At 41.3% G+C, this 16,923-nt stretch overlaps 1 protein-coding gene across 4 annotated transcripts in view; it reads left to right on the top strand.

Annotated features, from left to right (window-relative positions):
- The first annotated feature begins 328 nt into the window (after positions 1–328).
- DOK7 (docking protein 7) overlaps positions 329–16,923 on the top strand; it is a 68,443-nt gene continuing 51,848 nt past the window's right edge. The window contains exons 1-4 of one of the 4 annotated variants that reach the window (XM_049797912.1): positions 329–497; positions 657–702; positions 3,270–3,500; positions 7,435–7,635. In XM_049797912.1, coding sequence (XP_049653869.1) covers positions 444–497; positions 657–702; positions 3,270–3,500; positions 7,435–7,635 — 532 coding nt within the window. In that variant the 5' untranslated portion in view covers positions 329–443. Of the gene's footprint in view, positions 498–656; positions 703–3,269; positions 3,501–5,873; positions 5,968–7,434; positions 7,636–16,923 lie in introns of those variants that run through there. The other 3 variants (XM_049797914.1, XM_049797915.1, XM_049797913.1) reach the window with 3 other exon arrangements.

Here is a 16,923-nt window from a genome sequence, read left to right as displayed (position 1 = left end):
CTGGGGCGGCTCGCGCGGGGCTGGGGGGCTGCTGCGGGCGGCGCGGCTCGCGCCTCCCGCCACCGAAAACCTGAAGGGAAAAAAAAGCCAACCCCAAAAACCAAACAAAAACCCCCAAACACAACATCCACCCCAACAGCGCGATAAACGACGTGAACAAAGAACCAGTGCAGAGCTTCCCGGGACCCCCTTTCCCCTCAGCCGGAAGGCGCCCCGGCCACTGCCCGGCCCCCTGCCCTGCCCGGCCCGGCCCTGCCCGGCTCGTCCCGTCCCGGTGGGGCAGGGGGTGCCGGGGAGGGCCGGGCCGCGCTGGCCGCTCGCCCGCGTCGCTGCCTGTGCCCGTGCGGGGACCTAATAAAGCTATTTTGAAAGTGACCCCTTCGGGCAGAGCGCGGGGAGGGAAGCGGCGAGCCGGGTGCAGCTGTCCGGAATCATGACTGAAGATGACGGATTCCGTGGTGGTGGAGGGTCACGTCAAGTTGAGAGATGGAAAAAAGGTCCCCGCTCCCGGCGCCCCTTCGGCCCGGCCCCGCGGTGGGCCGGGGGTCCCTGACCAACGGCCCCCCCCCCCCCCCCCCGCTCCCCAGGAGGGGAGAGAGCCCGCTCTTCCCTCCTCCGGCCCTGGCTAACCCCTCTCCTTTTGCCTCTCGTTGCAGTGGAAGAGTAGGTGGCTGGTGCTGCGCAAGCCCTCCCCGGTGGCAGGTGAGAGGGGGGCCCGTTCTGTGTGTGTGTATGTGTGTGTGTGTGTGGAGGGGGGGGAAGGCAGGCGCCGGGGCGTCCCTCCGTCCTCCGCCCGGGGACAGGGCTTGGGGCCCGGGGGGCAGGGAGCTTACAGGGCTCCCCTCCAGGGTGGCAGCCGCTGGAGATCACCCTCGGCGGGGCTCACCTCAAGCCGTCGCTGCTCTTTCATTTTAATTTTTTTTTTTTTTTTTTTTTTAATCGGGGTAGCGGGCCATAAATTATCTGGCAAGAGAGCAGGCGGCCAAAAATAGGAGGCGGCCTCTGCCGGAGCCCCCCGAAGCGAACTGGAGAGCGCGGAGAGGAGCTTGCGGGGGCTTCGCGTCTCCTCACGGCCCCGGGCTGGCGGCCGTTAACGGCTTTAACGGCTCGGGGCCGCTTTCTCCTCAGCGGAGGCGAGGGCGGTCACGGGCCCGCCGCCCCCTCAGCGTCTGGCGGCGGCCTGGCGCCTAACGCCGAGGCCCTTAGGCCGGTCCCCGGGCGCCGTGTCCGGCGTCGGAGCGAAGGCTTCGAGTAGCTTGATACCAGGCGCTGACTAAAACTGGTGGGAAAGGTGACTTCTCAAGGCGCAGCTAGGTGGTTTTGGTTCCCGTTTAAAATGCAATTTCTTTCCTTCCCCCCCCCCCCCCCCCCCCTTTTCCCCTGAAAATTATTATTATTTCTTCAGGGTGATTGGTGGCTGTAAAAAAAAAGCTGGCACTGTAAGCTCAGTAGTTATTTTTGATCAGTGTTTTGACATAAGATATCGCTTCAATTTAAAAATAAAATGACATTTTGAATTAAAAAAAAAAAATCATTTCTGTGCTTCTGAAGAGGAAATTGAAAATGTTATTCAGAGTTGATGTTTTACTGCTGGAGAGGGAAAAGTAGATTTTGGGTTGCTCCATCTATTCCTAACAGGGAAAACATTTGGGCCCCAAAGTGTTTCTTTCCAGGGCTAAATGTTGCCTACACACAGAAGACGTGAATCTGTCTTGCTGCAGAATGGATCATGGCATCTTTTCTCGGTTGTTGCTGGTAGATGAAAGGATTCTTATCAGTTGAAGCTTTTCAGACCTAACTCTTTGTTACTTCAGTTGTTACAGTTATGTGTTAGTGTCTTAGATGCCTGTATCTAGGCTGAATCTCTTAAACTTCTCTGAGTGAATGGGCATCTGTTGATCCTATAGCTAGTACCTAGACATGTGAATATGGGCCTGGATTTCTAATATGAGTAAGTGAGGTTTGAAGGAGGAAGATGAAGGAGCTTGCTTTGAAAACTTACTGAGAATGTAGCTTATTCCTCAAAAATAGTATTTTTATTCTAGCTAAATTAGTCAGGTTTACTAGAAAAAAGGCCCCAGTGATTTGCTTTTCTTGGTCTGTAAACCATAACTGTTCTTTCTTCAGACACACAACTCTATTGTGGAATGCTTAAATATCATAGTTGCAGCTGTTTTTGCTAACAGGTGCACAAAAACAATTGAGAGTCCATGCAGAGCTCTGCTTTAGTTAGCAGACAGTTCAGTCTTTCAGTCATTTTTCACCTCCTTGGAGATTTGCCAGTCCTTTGCCCAGCTGAGAGCCACAGGGCACCTTGCCAGGCCTCAGAGCACCACACCCCAACATTCATAAAATGGTGCACAGGGGGCTTTCTCCTTTGTGGTATGTAGGTCAGCTTAAGCTGTGGATGTTGCAGCTTTGATATTGACCATTAATTTCATTTACAACTGAGTGCTATGTGATAGGAAGGGAATGTGGGGGAAGAGGAGTGCTCTTGTTATAAATGCAAAAGGTGGGAGAGGTATCTCCCCTCTTTCTTGTCTTTTGGGTTTGCTTGTGAAACCTGCTTTTCCCATGGGACTGTGGCACCTGAATTACTTTCTTCCCTTGCATAGTTACTGTGTAATAAACACCTCTAGGAAGCGGTTAAAAACAAAAGGTGACAAAGGCAAATATTTTTTTTTTAAAAAAATGTGTGGCAGATAATGATTATTTAGCAATGGCTACTGTGTAACATTTAACTAGGAAACCTGAGCTGACACTAACAGTCTGGCAGTGCAGTCTGCTCACCATTTAGTAGTTGAGTAATCTGTGAACTACTGTAAGAATTTAATTTGTGGTTCAGTATGTTCTAATGGAAATATAGATGACAATAGCCTCTCAGTCTTTAGTGTTTGTAATGTGAACAGCTATCATAGTGTAACTCCTAATGTTCAGAATTAATGAGTCAGTCCTTTCCAGACCCGTAAGAGTATCTGAAAAACCACTGGATTTTTGAAAAGTAAAACAGGGAAGACTTTTTACTTACCTACTTATTTCTGAGCCTGCAGATTACCCTTGAAACATGCCTTCCAATGTTTGCTCCCTGAAAACAAGGATTGCAAACTACCCAGGGGTGGGATGGGAAAAGGAAACTGAGTTCTTACATTATACTTGATCAGACTGACCCTGCAGTTGTCTAAAGCACCTTTGTGTTGAATCTGAGTACTGAGAAATGTGTTACGTTCTATGTTCTGCCTCATCATCTCTGACAGTTTTGCTTCTTTTAGACTGTTTGCTCATGCTGGTATACAAGGATAAATCTGAACGAGCAAAAGGGCATAAGGAGAGGAGCAGCATGACCTTAGAAGACATCTGTGGCTTGGATCCTGGGCTCTCCTATGAGGGCTTGAATCACACGCTTGCAATCATCTGTCTCTCTCAAGTTGTGATGCTGGGATTTGAGAACAAGGAAACAATGTATGCGTGGGATGTACGAATCCGCTACAGTCTGGGGGAAGGTAACCTTTGTCTTCTCACACTTTTTTTTTTTTTTTTCCCAGGGCAAAAAAAGCAGAGAAAAGCATAGCTAAAATGCAAATAACAAAGTACAGTTAAGGAAAAGACTGTCACTCATTTGAGATGAAGAGACTGGTCTTTCCCTTACATCTTGAAGCAGGTGTCCCTTATGATAAGTTTTGATTACAGTACTGCCCAGTACTGATGGCTAACTGTGAGAGCTCTTAACTTAGTTTTTGATTTTGGCAATGAAAGTGTGTAGCTTTGAAACAAAGTGATCAGACTTACACTTCTGTTCCTGCAGTTTATTTGGGGATTTTGACAACAGCATTCAGAGGGAGCCTGAATTAAGAGAAGCAGAGTCCTGAGTAGAACTTGAGTAGTTCAATCCCAGTTTTCTGAGCTGCCTACTAGGTGTTGCATTGATACTGCTTATTGCTGCTGGTGTCCCCTTTCAGGAAGAGACATCTTGCAATAAGGAGTGTCATCAGACACAGTCTTTCCAGCTAACTTCAGTTTTCCAGCTAACTTCAGTTTTTTTCCTTTTATTTTATTTTCTTGCTTGGCAGCTCTAAAACATACAGAGGTGAACAAAGACAGATAATATTGGTAATCTATAGTATCTGTCTTATGTTTGTTTAGTTGTAACTAGGAAAGGAGGGTAGGTGTGTGGGAGACGCACATTAGCCATCTTAATCATTTGTTACATATGCTTTGCCATCTGTTGCATTTGTGCACTCGTTCCTTCGCAGTACATACATAGAAAGATGGCCTGGGAATTTTACAGTATAAAAGGTAGAAGTATCAGAAGAGAGATGTATGGATGTACCACTTGGAGCTATCAAATATGAAGCCTTGCATAAGGGGGAAAGGTTAGAGGGGGTTTCTGAACAATACAGGCATGAGTAGCTGGAGTAGGTACGCTTTGATGATGCAGCTGTATTGTGTTCTGGTTCTATTTTTTTTACTAGATTTGGGATCTATATACAGCATAGACTTGTCCTAGAACCTGAAGGAGAATTTGAATTTGATAGGGTAGGTCTGGTTTTCATGATCTTGCACTGATGCAGTGCTGGGATGGAAAGAGTATTAAACCTCACATCCAGACTGAGATTAATGGTTGTGGTAGGAGGAAACGCAGAAGCAGGGAAGAGTTGGTTTTTGTTTTTTTTTGTTTTGTTTTTTTTAAAGGAAAGCTGTGAGTGAGGTAGGAATAGAGCCTATTGGATGATGATATCTGCAGCCATGGAGTAAAGATGGAGTGGGAGAGAATGTGTGTGGAGGTGAAGAAATGACAGAGTAAGAAAACCAGTATAATTGGTTGTACTGGCAATAATTTGTAGAATGGTAACTGCAAAAAGCTTAGGGGAAGGAGGATAGACCAGAGTATAGAAATTTTTTTCAGGATTTTATCTTTCAGAGCAGGTTCAGTTAGGAGAAAAAAGTCAAATAAAAGTGAATCTAGTTTGAGTAGACAGCAAAGAACGGAGACTTAGATGAAGAGAGGATGGTGACTGGTGGGTTTTGGTTTTTGGTTTGTTTTTTTTTTTTAAAGTGTAGTAAGGGTGCCTTTGTGTGCCTTGGAAGTAAGGTGGCTGGATGATAAAAATAGACTATGGGTAGATGACCTCAGAGTCTGGGAAGCAAAAAAAAAAAATAAATGAAAGCAGTTGATGCTGTTCATGAATGAGGCCCACAGAATGGAGGCATTTGCACTGGAGTTCCCAGTGTTTTCTCTCCATTTTTAGCAGATGAGGTGGATGTGTTTCCTGGAATAAAAGAACCAGGATTAAAGAAAACAGTGGAATTAAGTGAGTTGAGGTATAGGTCAGGTATGAGAAGAGTGCTTGAGCCCATAACTCATTCTGAGGAAGTTAGCATTCTGCAGGTCAGGGAATAGCTGTGAAGAGGAAAATATTAGCTAAAGGAAATGATGAACTTAAATAGTACCTTTTGTTCATGGGTATATTCAGCTCTGTATCTTATTAATTTTTTTTTTCCAGAGCAGGAGAAGTAGATGGCTGGGGAGAATTTTGAAAAAAAATTCCAATTTACCAAGAAGGCAGCACATGGCAAAAGCTTCATGTCCAGATCTGGTTTTTCCTCTACTTTGGCTTTGTTCAGATTTGGCTATGCTTTTTTTTAAAAACTAGAATCTGAGCTGCAGCTCTCTGTTTTTGGCAACTGTTGTAGCTTGCAACTGATTGTGTGGAGTGTGTGCTCCATTCCTCAGTTATGAGGCAGAAAGAACCCTGATGTTTCCACTCCTGTGGTTTAATTGCCAGCAAAGTACTGGGCAGAGAGGGGTCCAAATGATGTTAAAGATTCCTTACTGAATGTTATTCATCAAGATGGTTTTGGTATCTTTTTCATAGTTTATGTTTAAGCAGGTTGTGTAACAACTGTGTGCCCAAAAGGGGACATCGTGTGACTGTTGATTTGCTCCCTAGCAGTACCACTGGCAAAGCTGTAAGTAGAGCTGTGGTTAGTTAGATCTATCTCTGTCTCCTTGCACATTTCACTTGAATGACTTTGTGGCTAATTCTGCTGGAGCCTTAAGGAACTTACCAAATGCACGTCATAGATGAGGAGTTGACTTACAGCTAAGATGGTAACTAAGAATATAGCCAAGTATTTAGATGAGAAGCAAGACTCGGACCTAGCTGAAATTCATGATGCTTGAAGAAGCATAGGCAAGAAACAGGGAAGAGTGGCTGTAAGAAGTGAGACTACCTGGAAGTTACCCTGTAGATTTCATAGGCAGGTAGCTGTTTGTATAATCTTTGATGGATAACCAAAAGCTAAATCTATGTGCTTCTTGATAAATGCTCCACTGAAAACCGCTGACTGGAAATGTAACAGTCCTGATGCTTCTCTCTGCCAAGACAGATTTTTTTTTTTTTCTTTTTTTGTCTAATCACAAGATGAAAGAAACTAGAGGAGTAGTAGAGGTCAAAACAGTTGTTTGAGGATTAGGTGCTTGCTCACTTAAATTGCTCCCTTTGAAACACTGTGAGATTTGAGCCCTTGAAGTGTTCCCAATAGCTTATTATTCAGAATGCAACAGCTCTGGAGGAGAAGGTGGGACATCAGCCTAGAATAGCTGCTACTTTAGGTAAAGACCTTTGCAGTATAGGGGATATTGGATTTGGGATTTGAACCTGAATTTTGTAAACTTGAATGAGACAGGCATTCCCTGCCCCCCCACTCCCCCCCCCGGCCTTTCTGAAGTTTAGGCTGTGAAATATGAAGAAATAACTGACATTTAAGAGTGTTTACTACCTACAAATCACTTAATTTCTTAGTCATTTTATATGTCTGGGCATCTACCATCACCAACTCCCAAAAGATTCACAAAGGTGGGAAAATGTAATTTTCCCCATTTTACTTATAGGGAAGAAGTGAAGCAGTTTATTAAAGGTTGCAAATGAGTCAGTGACAGAGCTCTGGTTAGAACTTGCCTACTTCTTTGAGCCTTGGCTTTTGGTCTTCTTGGGCACTGTGTTATATGTGTGTATGTGCTTGCACGTGGGAAAGGAGAGGCACAGGGTATTTAGAGGAGGAGACAGAAAGAAACCCATGTAGTAATGCAAGGATGGAAGAGGTAACTGAAGTGTGGGCTGAATAACTAATTTGAGATAGGGAGTAGCCTGGAAGACTTAGGATAAATTAATGTAGCGTTACAACTTAATCATTTGTAGCATTAAGCCAAGATATGTTTTCCCAAACCTAAACTGGCATAATAGAATGTAATGAGCTTATAGCTACTCACAGGGGGCTGTCTGGGCTCGACATAGACTCTTTATGCTAGAGCCTCATGGTGTGGGCAGGTGTAGGTCCACATACTATGGCTGAACAGAATGACTTATGTAATATAAGTCATGGTACCTTACTTCTATTTTCTATAGTAATTTTTGTTTCTTCCTTATCTGATAGTTCATAGATTTCAAGTTTTTGTAGCACCTGGCACTAAACTAGAGAGTGGGCCTGCTACCCTGCATTTCTGCAATGACATTCTCGTCCTTGTAAAAGACCTTCCTCCTAGTGTCATGGGGCAATGGAAGCTCTCAGATCTGCGTCGGTATGGAGCTGTCCCAAATGGATTCATCTTTGAAGGGGGTACCAGGTGCGGCTTCTGTAAGTACAAATGGAACCTGTCTTCTAAAAGTCATTTGAAACCTTTTGTAGAAATGTAAATGCTAGCTTCATTCAAAGTGGAGATTGCAGAACCAGCTGTGCTGCTTTGTCATACAGGCAGCCTCATATCAGAGGGTCTGTTCTACTGAGTAGATTTCTGCAGGCTTCAACCCTGACGTTCGGTAAAAAAGTGACTATGTGGAGTCCTGACTGAACATTGCCCTGTGGCTTTCCAGAAGATATTTACTCAAATGCTGTGATAGGACACAGAGCAAAAATAAAGGAATGAAATTTTATGGCTTGTGTCATGCAAGAGATGAGGCAAAATGGTTTAATATTCAGATTATTAAATTATGATTAATTATTTTGTTGTTTCCAGAGGGGAAAATGATATGGAGCTTTGAAGTTACAGGCGGCATCAAGGCTCTCATAGTGTAAATGCTAATGTCTAAATCCCATACAGGACTTCTAGCTCCTAAAAGTTAGGAACTTCTGTCTGTTCCTTTCCCTGTTAGTAGATTTGTCACTTTCTGGGACTATGAAATGTATAGAGTCACAATGCAAGCAAGCAAGCTGAAGCTAGTTGCTGTAGCCTAGTAGCCAAGATGCACCTTTAGATGGAGAGAAATCTCTTGATCCAATGTCCAGTTTAGGACTTCTCACATTCTCACTTCAGATAAAATGCAAAGCTCCTATGCAAGTGCTGAAAAGGAAAGATAATTAATGCAGTGGTATAATATCATATACATCATTAGAAAACATAAGGTTTTAACTTCAAAAGCAGAGTTTGAAGCCATGCTGAATTGATGACCTGTGAGTGCAAGTGGGCATGCAGATTGACGGTTTGGATGTGAAGTTGTTTGACTTGCATACTGAAATGTGAAAGTAATGGATTTCTTCAATTACCAAACTGAAAAAACAGAAGGTTTCACAGCCGATCCAAATCCAAAGATATTGTTCCTTGGGACTTGTGGCAAAATTTGGGGAGGAAGGGGAAAGAGATTATTTTGACTGTTTTACTCTAGTGAGGGATTTTTGTTTTGTCTATGGAAAATTATAAAGCTGAGTTACAAAGATGGTAAGTATGGACTCAACTGATTCCTGATTTAAGACACTTGTTTTCAATGTGGAAGATTCTGGTTCAAATCTTTCCCTTCCTAATTCAGTGGTTGGGGTTAAAGAAGGGTTTTCACCATCTGAAGGAATGGGTTATAGGTACAGCCTGTGAGGAAACAAATCCATTTTCTTTTAAGGTTATTCTGTTTCAGTTAAAAACTGGCATGTGAACACAAGTGTCTTGTTTCCTATTGGTGTGGTTTAGACTGTGAGCTACGTAACTGGTTATAGAGTATAAGAGGGAGTCAGCACAGTCACCTTTTCCCTCTCTCTTGTAAATAGTGCAATTGATGCAGGCTAAACTTGAATCTGCAGCTTAGTGTAGGTCTGCCAACACCTGCAGTTTTGGTCTGAACAGCTTTTTTCTCCATGCAGAATAAAGCAATTGTTCGTTCCTGTCTCTGTGTGCTAGTACCACTTTAAATGCAAGTGGCACTTATAATAAATGTGTGTACTGCTATGCTGACATAATTTGGGTCTGCTTTTTGAATTATTAACTGAAAATAGAAAACTTAATTTTGAACTATACACTTCAGAATGCATACAATGAGAGAATTTCCCAAAGTTGAACCACAGTGTGTTTTTTCCCATTTAAAAAGCTGCTACTCTTTCTGGAAAGCTTGTGTAGAGTACTAGTTTTTGAACTAATGAAATCTGAAATAATTTAACTATGGAAAACTTATATTTAAAAAAAATATAGAGAGAAATCTGAATATAGCATCTCCACAGGCACTCTTTTGATGTCACCTAACTTCCAAGTATTCAGCAACAAGGCACTTAAGATATAAGCGTAAAGAATGGAGGTATATTTCAGTAGGATCTAGCTAACATTTTATCCTAAATTATTGTGCTTAATAAAACCTATCTGTCTGCTTCATTTTGTTTTGTAATGAAATGTATCTATATTATTGACTATGTACTGTTATGATCTGTATTTACAATTGGAATGGAATATATTAGATTACTAGTATATCACCCTACAGTTCTATGTATTCCTCATGTTATGTTGTTAGATATATACTTCCCCAAATAAAATCGGACCAGTAAGTAATATGAACTGTTTTTATGGGATATAAAAAATATTCAGTAGCCCGTATGGTGAATATAGACCACCTCAGTTTGTGCATTACACTTCCATTACAGTGTTTAGGCAATAACACTTTCAGTCTTTTTATTCTTAATTAGGTTTCATACTAAATGCTAACATATGTTATAACATTACTAATATACTAGGAACTTTGATTTACTGTTAATTGATTTAAAAGAAAACGTTATGCTTTAATATATGGAATATCACCAGTTCACACTAATGCTCAAATTTTGAAAGCTAGCAAGAAAATGAACAAAAATATTAATCTGAAATAACGTTCTGTCAGTTTTTCCGTAGTAGTTTGGTAGTACAAATGAATGGTTTAATTTATTTTGAAAGATTAGTGGTGCTTTAGTATAGAGAATTTGCTGTAGCAGTTGTGTTATTTAAGTGTTGATGAGACACTGCTAATCTGGTTATGCAGCAGCGTTATAGAATGCTAATTATTAAGTTTCTACAATATAGTAAGAAGCCAATTTTTTTAGAATGAGATCAGAAAGAAACTTCCAGTTTGGATGTCACAAATGCCTAAATATAACAGAATGCTTGAGGTTAGGAGGGACTTCTGGAGGTTACCTTGTCCAACTCCCCTGTTCAAAGTAGGGTCAGCTACAACAGTTTTCCCAGGACCATATCCAGTCAGGTTTTGAATATCCCCAAGAATGGGCACTCTGCAACCTCTGTGAGCAACTTCTTCCCATATTCTGGTGTATCAGCTGCTCCTCCCAATTTTGTATCTTCTGCAAGCTTGCTGCGGGTACACTCTTGTCCCATCATCCAGATCCTTATTGAAGATGTTAAACAGCATTAGCCCCAATGTTGAACACTTGCGTATACCAGTAGTGATTGGCCTCCAGCTGGACTTCCCACTGCCAATCGTAACTCTTTCAGCCTGGCAGTTCAGCCAGTTTTCAGTCTACCTCACTGTTCACTAATCTAGTCTGTACTCGATCAGTTTGTCAATGAATATATTATAGGAGCTGGTGCTGAAATCCTTGCTAAAGTCAAAGCAAACAGTATTTACTGCTTCATCTACTAAGCCAGTCATTTTATCAAAGACTATCAGATTGTTTAGGCATTATTTCCTTTCTGTAAATCTACACTGACTACTCTCAGTCAGCACCTTGGAAATGGCTTCTAGGATTATTTGCACTATCATCTTCCCTGGTCTGTGGTTCCCTGAATCCGCCTTCTTGTCCTTCTTGAAGATAGAAGTGACGACTGTTTCCCCCCATCCCTGTCCGCCTGGCTCCAGACCTCAGGCATGCCATTCCACCTCCCAGTCTCCATGACCTTTCAAAGATAATAAAAAGTGTCCTTGCAATGACACTAACCAACTCCCTCAGCACCTGTGAATGTATCCCTTAAGGCCCCACGGGCTTGAGTGTGTTCAATTTATTTAAATGTTCCTTAACCTGGTCTTCTTCCAGCAAGGGAAAGTTGTTGTTTTTCTAGATTTTTTCCAACAAGTCTCAAGGGCCTGGGATTCGTGATGAGGGAATTGAATCTTGTGAGTAAAGACCAACGTGAAGAAAACCTTGACTACCTCAGACTTTTTCATGTCCTTTGTCAACAGGTCCACCATTTCATTTAGCAGTAGGCTGAAGTTTTCTCTAGTTTTCCTTTTGCTGCTGATATGGTTGCAGAAGCCCTTCTTGTTGCCTTTCACATCTCTCCCCAGACTCAACTTCAGGTAGAGTTAGGCTTTCCTAACCCTATTCCTGTATGCTTTTACAGTGTGTCTGTATTCCTCCTGTGTCATCTTGGTCACCCTACTTCTACCCTATGTATGCTTTCTTTTTATGTTTGAATTTTGTACGGAGTCCCATGTTCATCGATGCAGGCTTTCCTGCCACATTTGCTTGACTGGAACTTGCAGGAGGTCATCCTTGAAAATCAGCCAGCTCTCCTGGATCCCAGGACTCGCCAAGACTGTATCACATGGGATTTTTCTAAGTAAATTCATGAACAGGCCAAAGTCTGCTCCTGCAGACCGATTCTAGGAAGTGGGAGTGAAGATATTATGGGTCCTTAGGTAAGCAGTTATAAAACACAAAATGGGAATCTTTTTCCAAGTGTGTTGCCTAACTCGAGAGGACACTCTAAAACACTACTAGAAAAGATGAAGTGGTGGTAGTGTTACTCTTCATGTCTTTTCTGGTTGCCATACTTCTGTGAAGTGGGAAACCTGGGTTCCTGGCCTACTTCAGCTTGCAGGGCTTCGCATCTTTGTTTTCCTCCTGAGGAGTAGTTGGTGCCCACAGAAAAACAGCCCACTACAAGGCCTGGAGGCTGCCTCACTGGGTAACCAGGCATGCAAATACCACTGTGATCAGAAGAGAAAAATGGATTATGTGTCTGTAGCCTTGAGACTTGGAGCACAACTGCAGGGACAGACCCTAGATGCTGGTCACTGCTCCTAAGCTTAAATATTTAGTTCCCAAACTTAGACCTTAGTTGTAAAAGAAAGCCCAGAAATAATGGGGCATATAAATAGTCCTTCATTTATGTTCTTTAGTTAGATTTTGACATTTCTTCTGTAGCTTGTTCCAGATTTGATGCAATTGCTGTGCTCCAAGAATTTAAACTGATTTGGGCTTAATGAGTGTTGCTATATCTTATCTCCGCATTGCAGAAAACCTTAGTGGTTCAATCCATAGGCTAGTGTGTCAGGTGCATAAGGAACGTGTAGTATGACATGTGGATGGATGATACAAATGTGAAACTGTAGGTGATGGAGCTTGAAGCATCTGAATTACTTATGTTATGCTTCCCCCTCACCCCTTAAACTTACGCTAATTTCTGGTGCAAAATGATACAGGTGTAAAAAGGAACAAATATGATCCCCTATCTTTCAAGGGGAACTTTGCTGGTTCCAGGAAGATATTCTACATTTCTTGATATACCATTAATTAAAATGGCCTTTGAAGTTGTGGTGAGGCATATACAAATAAAGAATCTGACTTCTGAATGACTGTCAACTGTTTCTGAAGGTCCAGCACTGTTTTGAACACTGGTGTTGTCATGACTCTCTAATCCTTTAAAAAGAATCAAAGTGTGATTACGCTTAAACTCTGGTCTTGAGTTTTGTAGATCCTTTTATATCTATGATCTTTTTGATCTTTTTAAAATTCCAATCTAAATTTATGTGTTCTTTTATCCTAGATTGCTGTTGTACCAACATTGTTTTTTAGTATAATGTTTTTTCTCTCTCCGTCATGCTTACCTCCCTAAATATTTATAGAGCATTTATTTATGCTGTCATTTTTGCTATGTTAAACTCAGCTGTTTATCTTCCCGGTAAGACACAGGAGGTCACCAGTAGCTATCCTGTATATCTGTTTTTTAAGTATGAATTAATTATTTTTTTTTTAGTTATAGGCAACCAGAATTAATGACAAGTACTTTGGAAAGGGTCCCACTACATTGTTGAGCATTATATTAATGTTGTGGGCTTTTTCTAAAAAAATGTCTTGAGAGCTGAGAACCTTCAGTTGCCATGAAAGGGTGTTTTTGCCTCTTACCCCACATGTGTTTGTTCAAAGGGAAGAACAGCATATTCATTTTGGTACAAAATAGCCTGCCACGATTGGAAACTCTTTACATACCAAGTTCAAGCTTATCTTGTTAAAGGAGCTGTTGCTCTTAACTGAGCACTTAGACATATCTGCAAGCATAAAAATATTTAAATATGTTTAGTCTAAATATTTAGTACTGCCAATAGAAGAAATTGCTTTTGTAAATGGGACCTAAATAAAAATATAAGTCTGATTATTCTTACTAGAAAAGTGTTGGTAAAGGGAAGGATCATCTTTCTTCAGCTGATTCTTTTACCTCATTCCTCTGAAATTCTTGAGGAGCAGGACAAACAAGTAGTGTTCAGGAAAAAACCCTGATATTATTACATGAAGTGTTTTAATCCCTAAATGAAAGAACTCTCCATTACCTTGTTGTAGAAACATCAAATAATATTATGCAGACTCTATTATTAATGTTACTTCCTATAGGTTAAACCATGTCTTTGCTCACATTCTTCCTGTGAAGCTCTGAATGCAGATGATTAGTGAGTTGAAGTTTTAAATACCACTGTAGTAAATACCTTACTAAAAGGAATTGATGAGCTTGTGGTTAGATTACCTTTCCTCTCCATAAAAAAACCCATGAAGGCCCAAACACAAGCAGACCTTATTTTTGGATATTTCTCTGGTATAACTGAAGTCTAAAAGGATGTGAATGTTACAGCTTTCTGTTCCTTGCTTTCTCATAATTTTTTTCATAAATATAAAATACTTAATTAAGTTATGTTTTTGAATTAGTTGCGCAGTACAGGTTTTGTTCAACTTTGAAGGTTTTTGTGCTCAATCCAAGTAGAGGGAAACCATCTGAGATAATGCTGAGATTTTGAACATTAAATCTAGGTGCATTTTCAAGACAGTTAATACTAGTTTATTCTTAAATAGGAAAAATCATTTACATTTTAACTTCTCTTGCTCTTAACATCACAATTGTACTGCTAGAGATAAGAAAATTCTTTCTTCGGCTTTTGACAGCTGCAAATAAGTTACTCTCTGGGACAAAATTTGGCTCCTCCTGCCCCAGCCTCTCTGTACTGAAGCTTAATCACACATACCATTTGCAAAAAAAAAAAAAAAAAAGGCATTGGGGCCTAGGACTCAATTGAGAGGTTTACTTACAGGAACAGGCTGGAAAAGAGGAGCCTCTTGCTTTCCGAAGTTGCTAGCTCAATTAGTGTACACTGACTAAAACGACCAGTTGCCAGGAGAATCTTGACTTGGAGGTCAGTGTGAAAAAATTAAAGTAGGGTAATAAGAGGGCATGTTAAGGCTGTGAGAATTCAGGCTCTCCAATATTCAAGTACTTCAGGATTAGCTTCCAGAGCCTGGTTTGAAGCTGCCTCATGTTTTCTTACAGTGTCTCCTGGAAGAGAGCAGCTTGTAGGACACATGAAGCCCTTTGAAAGAACAAATGATACTGCTGCTGCTAGTTGAAGGATAAGCGGGAGTATTTCTGTGATCGTTTTGATGCAATTATGTGCTTCTTTCTGTCTGTCTCTTCTGTAAGTGACTCTTAAAAATCATTCTGAAATAGTGGAAATGGCTATCAGCATATCTGGAAGGGCCAAAGGAGGAGAGGAGGAGCCCTATAACAAATGGAAATTTATTTGAAAATTAGAAGTAGTAGAGGTAGTTGAACTGGGACAATACCAGGAATTTCTTGAAAGCTTCTGGCTTGCATAGATTAAAACTTCTGTTTATGTACAGATACTGTTCTGTTGCTGCCTCCTACTTAGGCCTACTACAGAATACATTCTGACCTTTTTAGTAGTCGTGCCAATGTCTTAGTTGCCAATAATAGGAGCACCAGATGTTGTTTTCACCAGAGAGAAGAGCACCCTGAGCCATGTAGCCTGAGATACCTTCTAAAGGGTGTTGCTCAAGGCCAGGATTGAGACATATTGGTTGGACAACATGATGATTGCCATGAACTGAACTGCCATGGTTTGTACCTGTCCTGTAGCTAAAAGTCTTCAGGCTCTAGCCTTGTCTGGCACCTGTTAGGAGTAATAATTCATGGGAAGGGACTGACTCTTCCTCCCTGCTTTCACACACGGTACGGAGATTTAAGTAATTTTTGGTTATTGTGCATTTTGAGGATGTGTTTGCCCATGGGTTTACTTTTTTATGATGAATTAAAATCAAACATTAGCAAGATTTAATAATACTTGGAAATTTTATGAAATTGGCAACTTCTCTTTAATGTTTGGGAGATGGTACAATGCTTTACTGCTAACTGCCACAGAGGACTGGCTTAGTGTTTCAGCCTTGTGCAAGTGGTTGCAGGCTGCTTTTCACCAAGTCTCTTATCCTGTGGAGAGAGCGAGTGAGTGAGCGAGCTCTTCAGTCTAGTAAACAGCTGCATGGTATTACAGTGATGCATACCACATATTCCTTGGCTTCCAAATGCTTGTGCACCAAATCTGTTCCAACACATGACTGAGAACCGTAATTTCTAGTAGTGAATTTGCCAGCTTTCTCAAGAAAGCAGAAAAGAAATCTAATTGCTGGCTCTTACGTATGCTTTTAAAACATAACTTAGTTAAGCTTATCTATTCATTCATCTCACCTGATGGCTTTTGCGAGGACCCCCAGACTTCTTCCTTCCCTTGCAATCTAGTTCTTACTAGCAAAACAAGAAAGAAAACGTTTCCTGTGAGAGTCGATCAGCGATTACAGTGATCATGTAAATAATAGAATCTACAAAGAAATGTTTTACACATATGTGTATATTGGATTCATATCTATATGCACATGTGCGTACACTGTTTGCATTAGTTATATAAAGGCCATCACGTTTGTTTTGGGGATTTACAAGTGTGTGATAGTTCTTTGCAGAAATCATCCTTTCAGTTAAGCAGCCAGCTTGCATGCACACATTTACTTTTTTGTTTCCATTAAAGTAAAAGGCTTGTAGAGCCTCTTAGGAGTTTAAGACTCTTGACAATAGCGATAAAAGAACAAAGTGGTCCAGATGTACTCTTTATGTACAGAAATATTTGAGGAATCTTCTTTCCCTGAATGGCAACATGGGTGTGTATGATTCTGCTGAATTATCAAGCCACATAGTATATCACTGTGCTTGAGATATCAATGTCCTCTGTTGTGTTGTCTCTATATCCCGCTTGCTTATTGTGCATGGGATGGGAATGTCAAGTGCTCAGAGTCCAGCAAAACCTTGCTCCCTCAAGAAAGGCATGGCTTCTGACATCAGTGTGATTCATGGGGAAAGAGTCATATCATCTAAGATGAGGCAAACTGATTTCCCTAGACTCCCTCTACTCTATGGGGGGGAAGGAGAAGGCAGCTCAAAGGAAGAGCTGAATTTCAAATCATTCCTGAATACATACTTCGCACCCAGCTTTTTCTAATACAGTGTTCTCTGACTCTTTAAAATCTCTTGGGGAGGGGAAATGGGACAAGACTGTGAGTGGGTTGCCACCAGAAACATTCATACCTGTCAGACTGATTAGTGTTGTAATCTCATAGATGGTCTTTGATCTTGAA

This window comes from Accipiter gentilis, chromosome 3, assembly GCF_929443795.1.
Source record: "Accipiter gentilis chromosome 3, bAccGen1.1, whole genome shotgun sequence".
NCBI classification, from domain to species: Eukaryota; Metazoa; Chordata; class Aves; order Accipitriformes; family Accipitridae; genus Astur; species Astur gentilis.
Note: the sequence above shows the minus strand (reverse complement) of the source record. Positions and strands in the feature narration are given on the sequence as shown.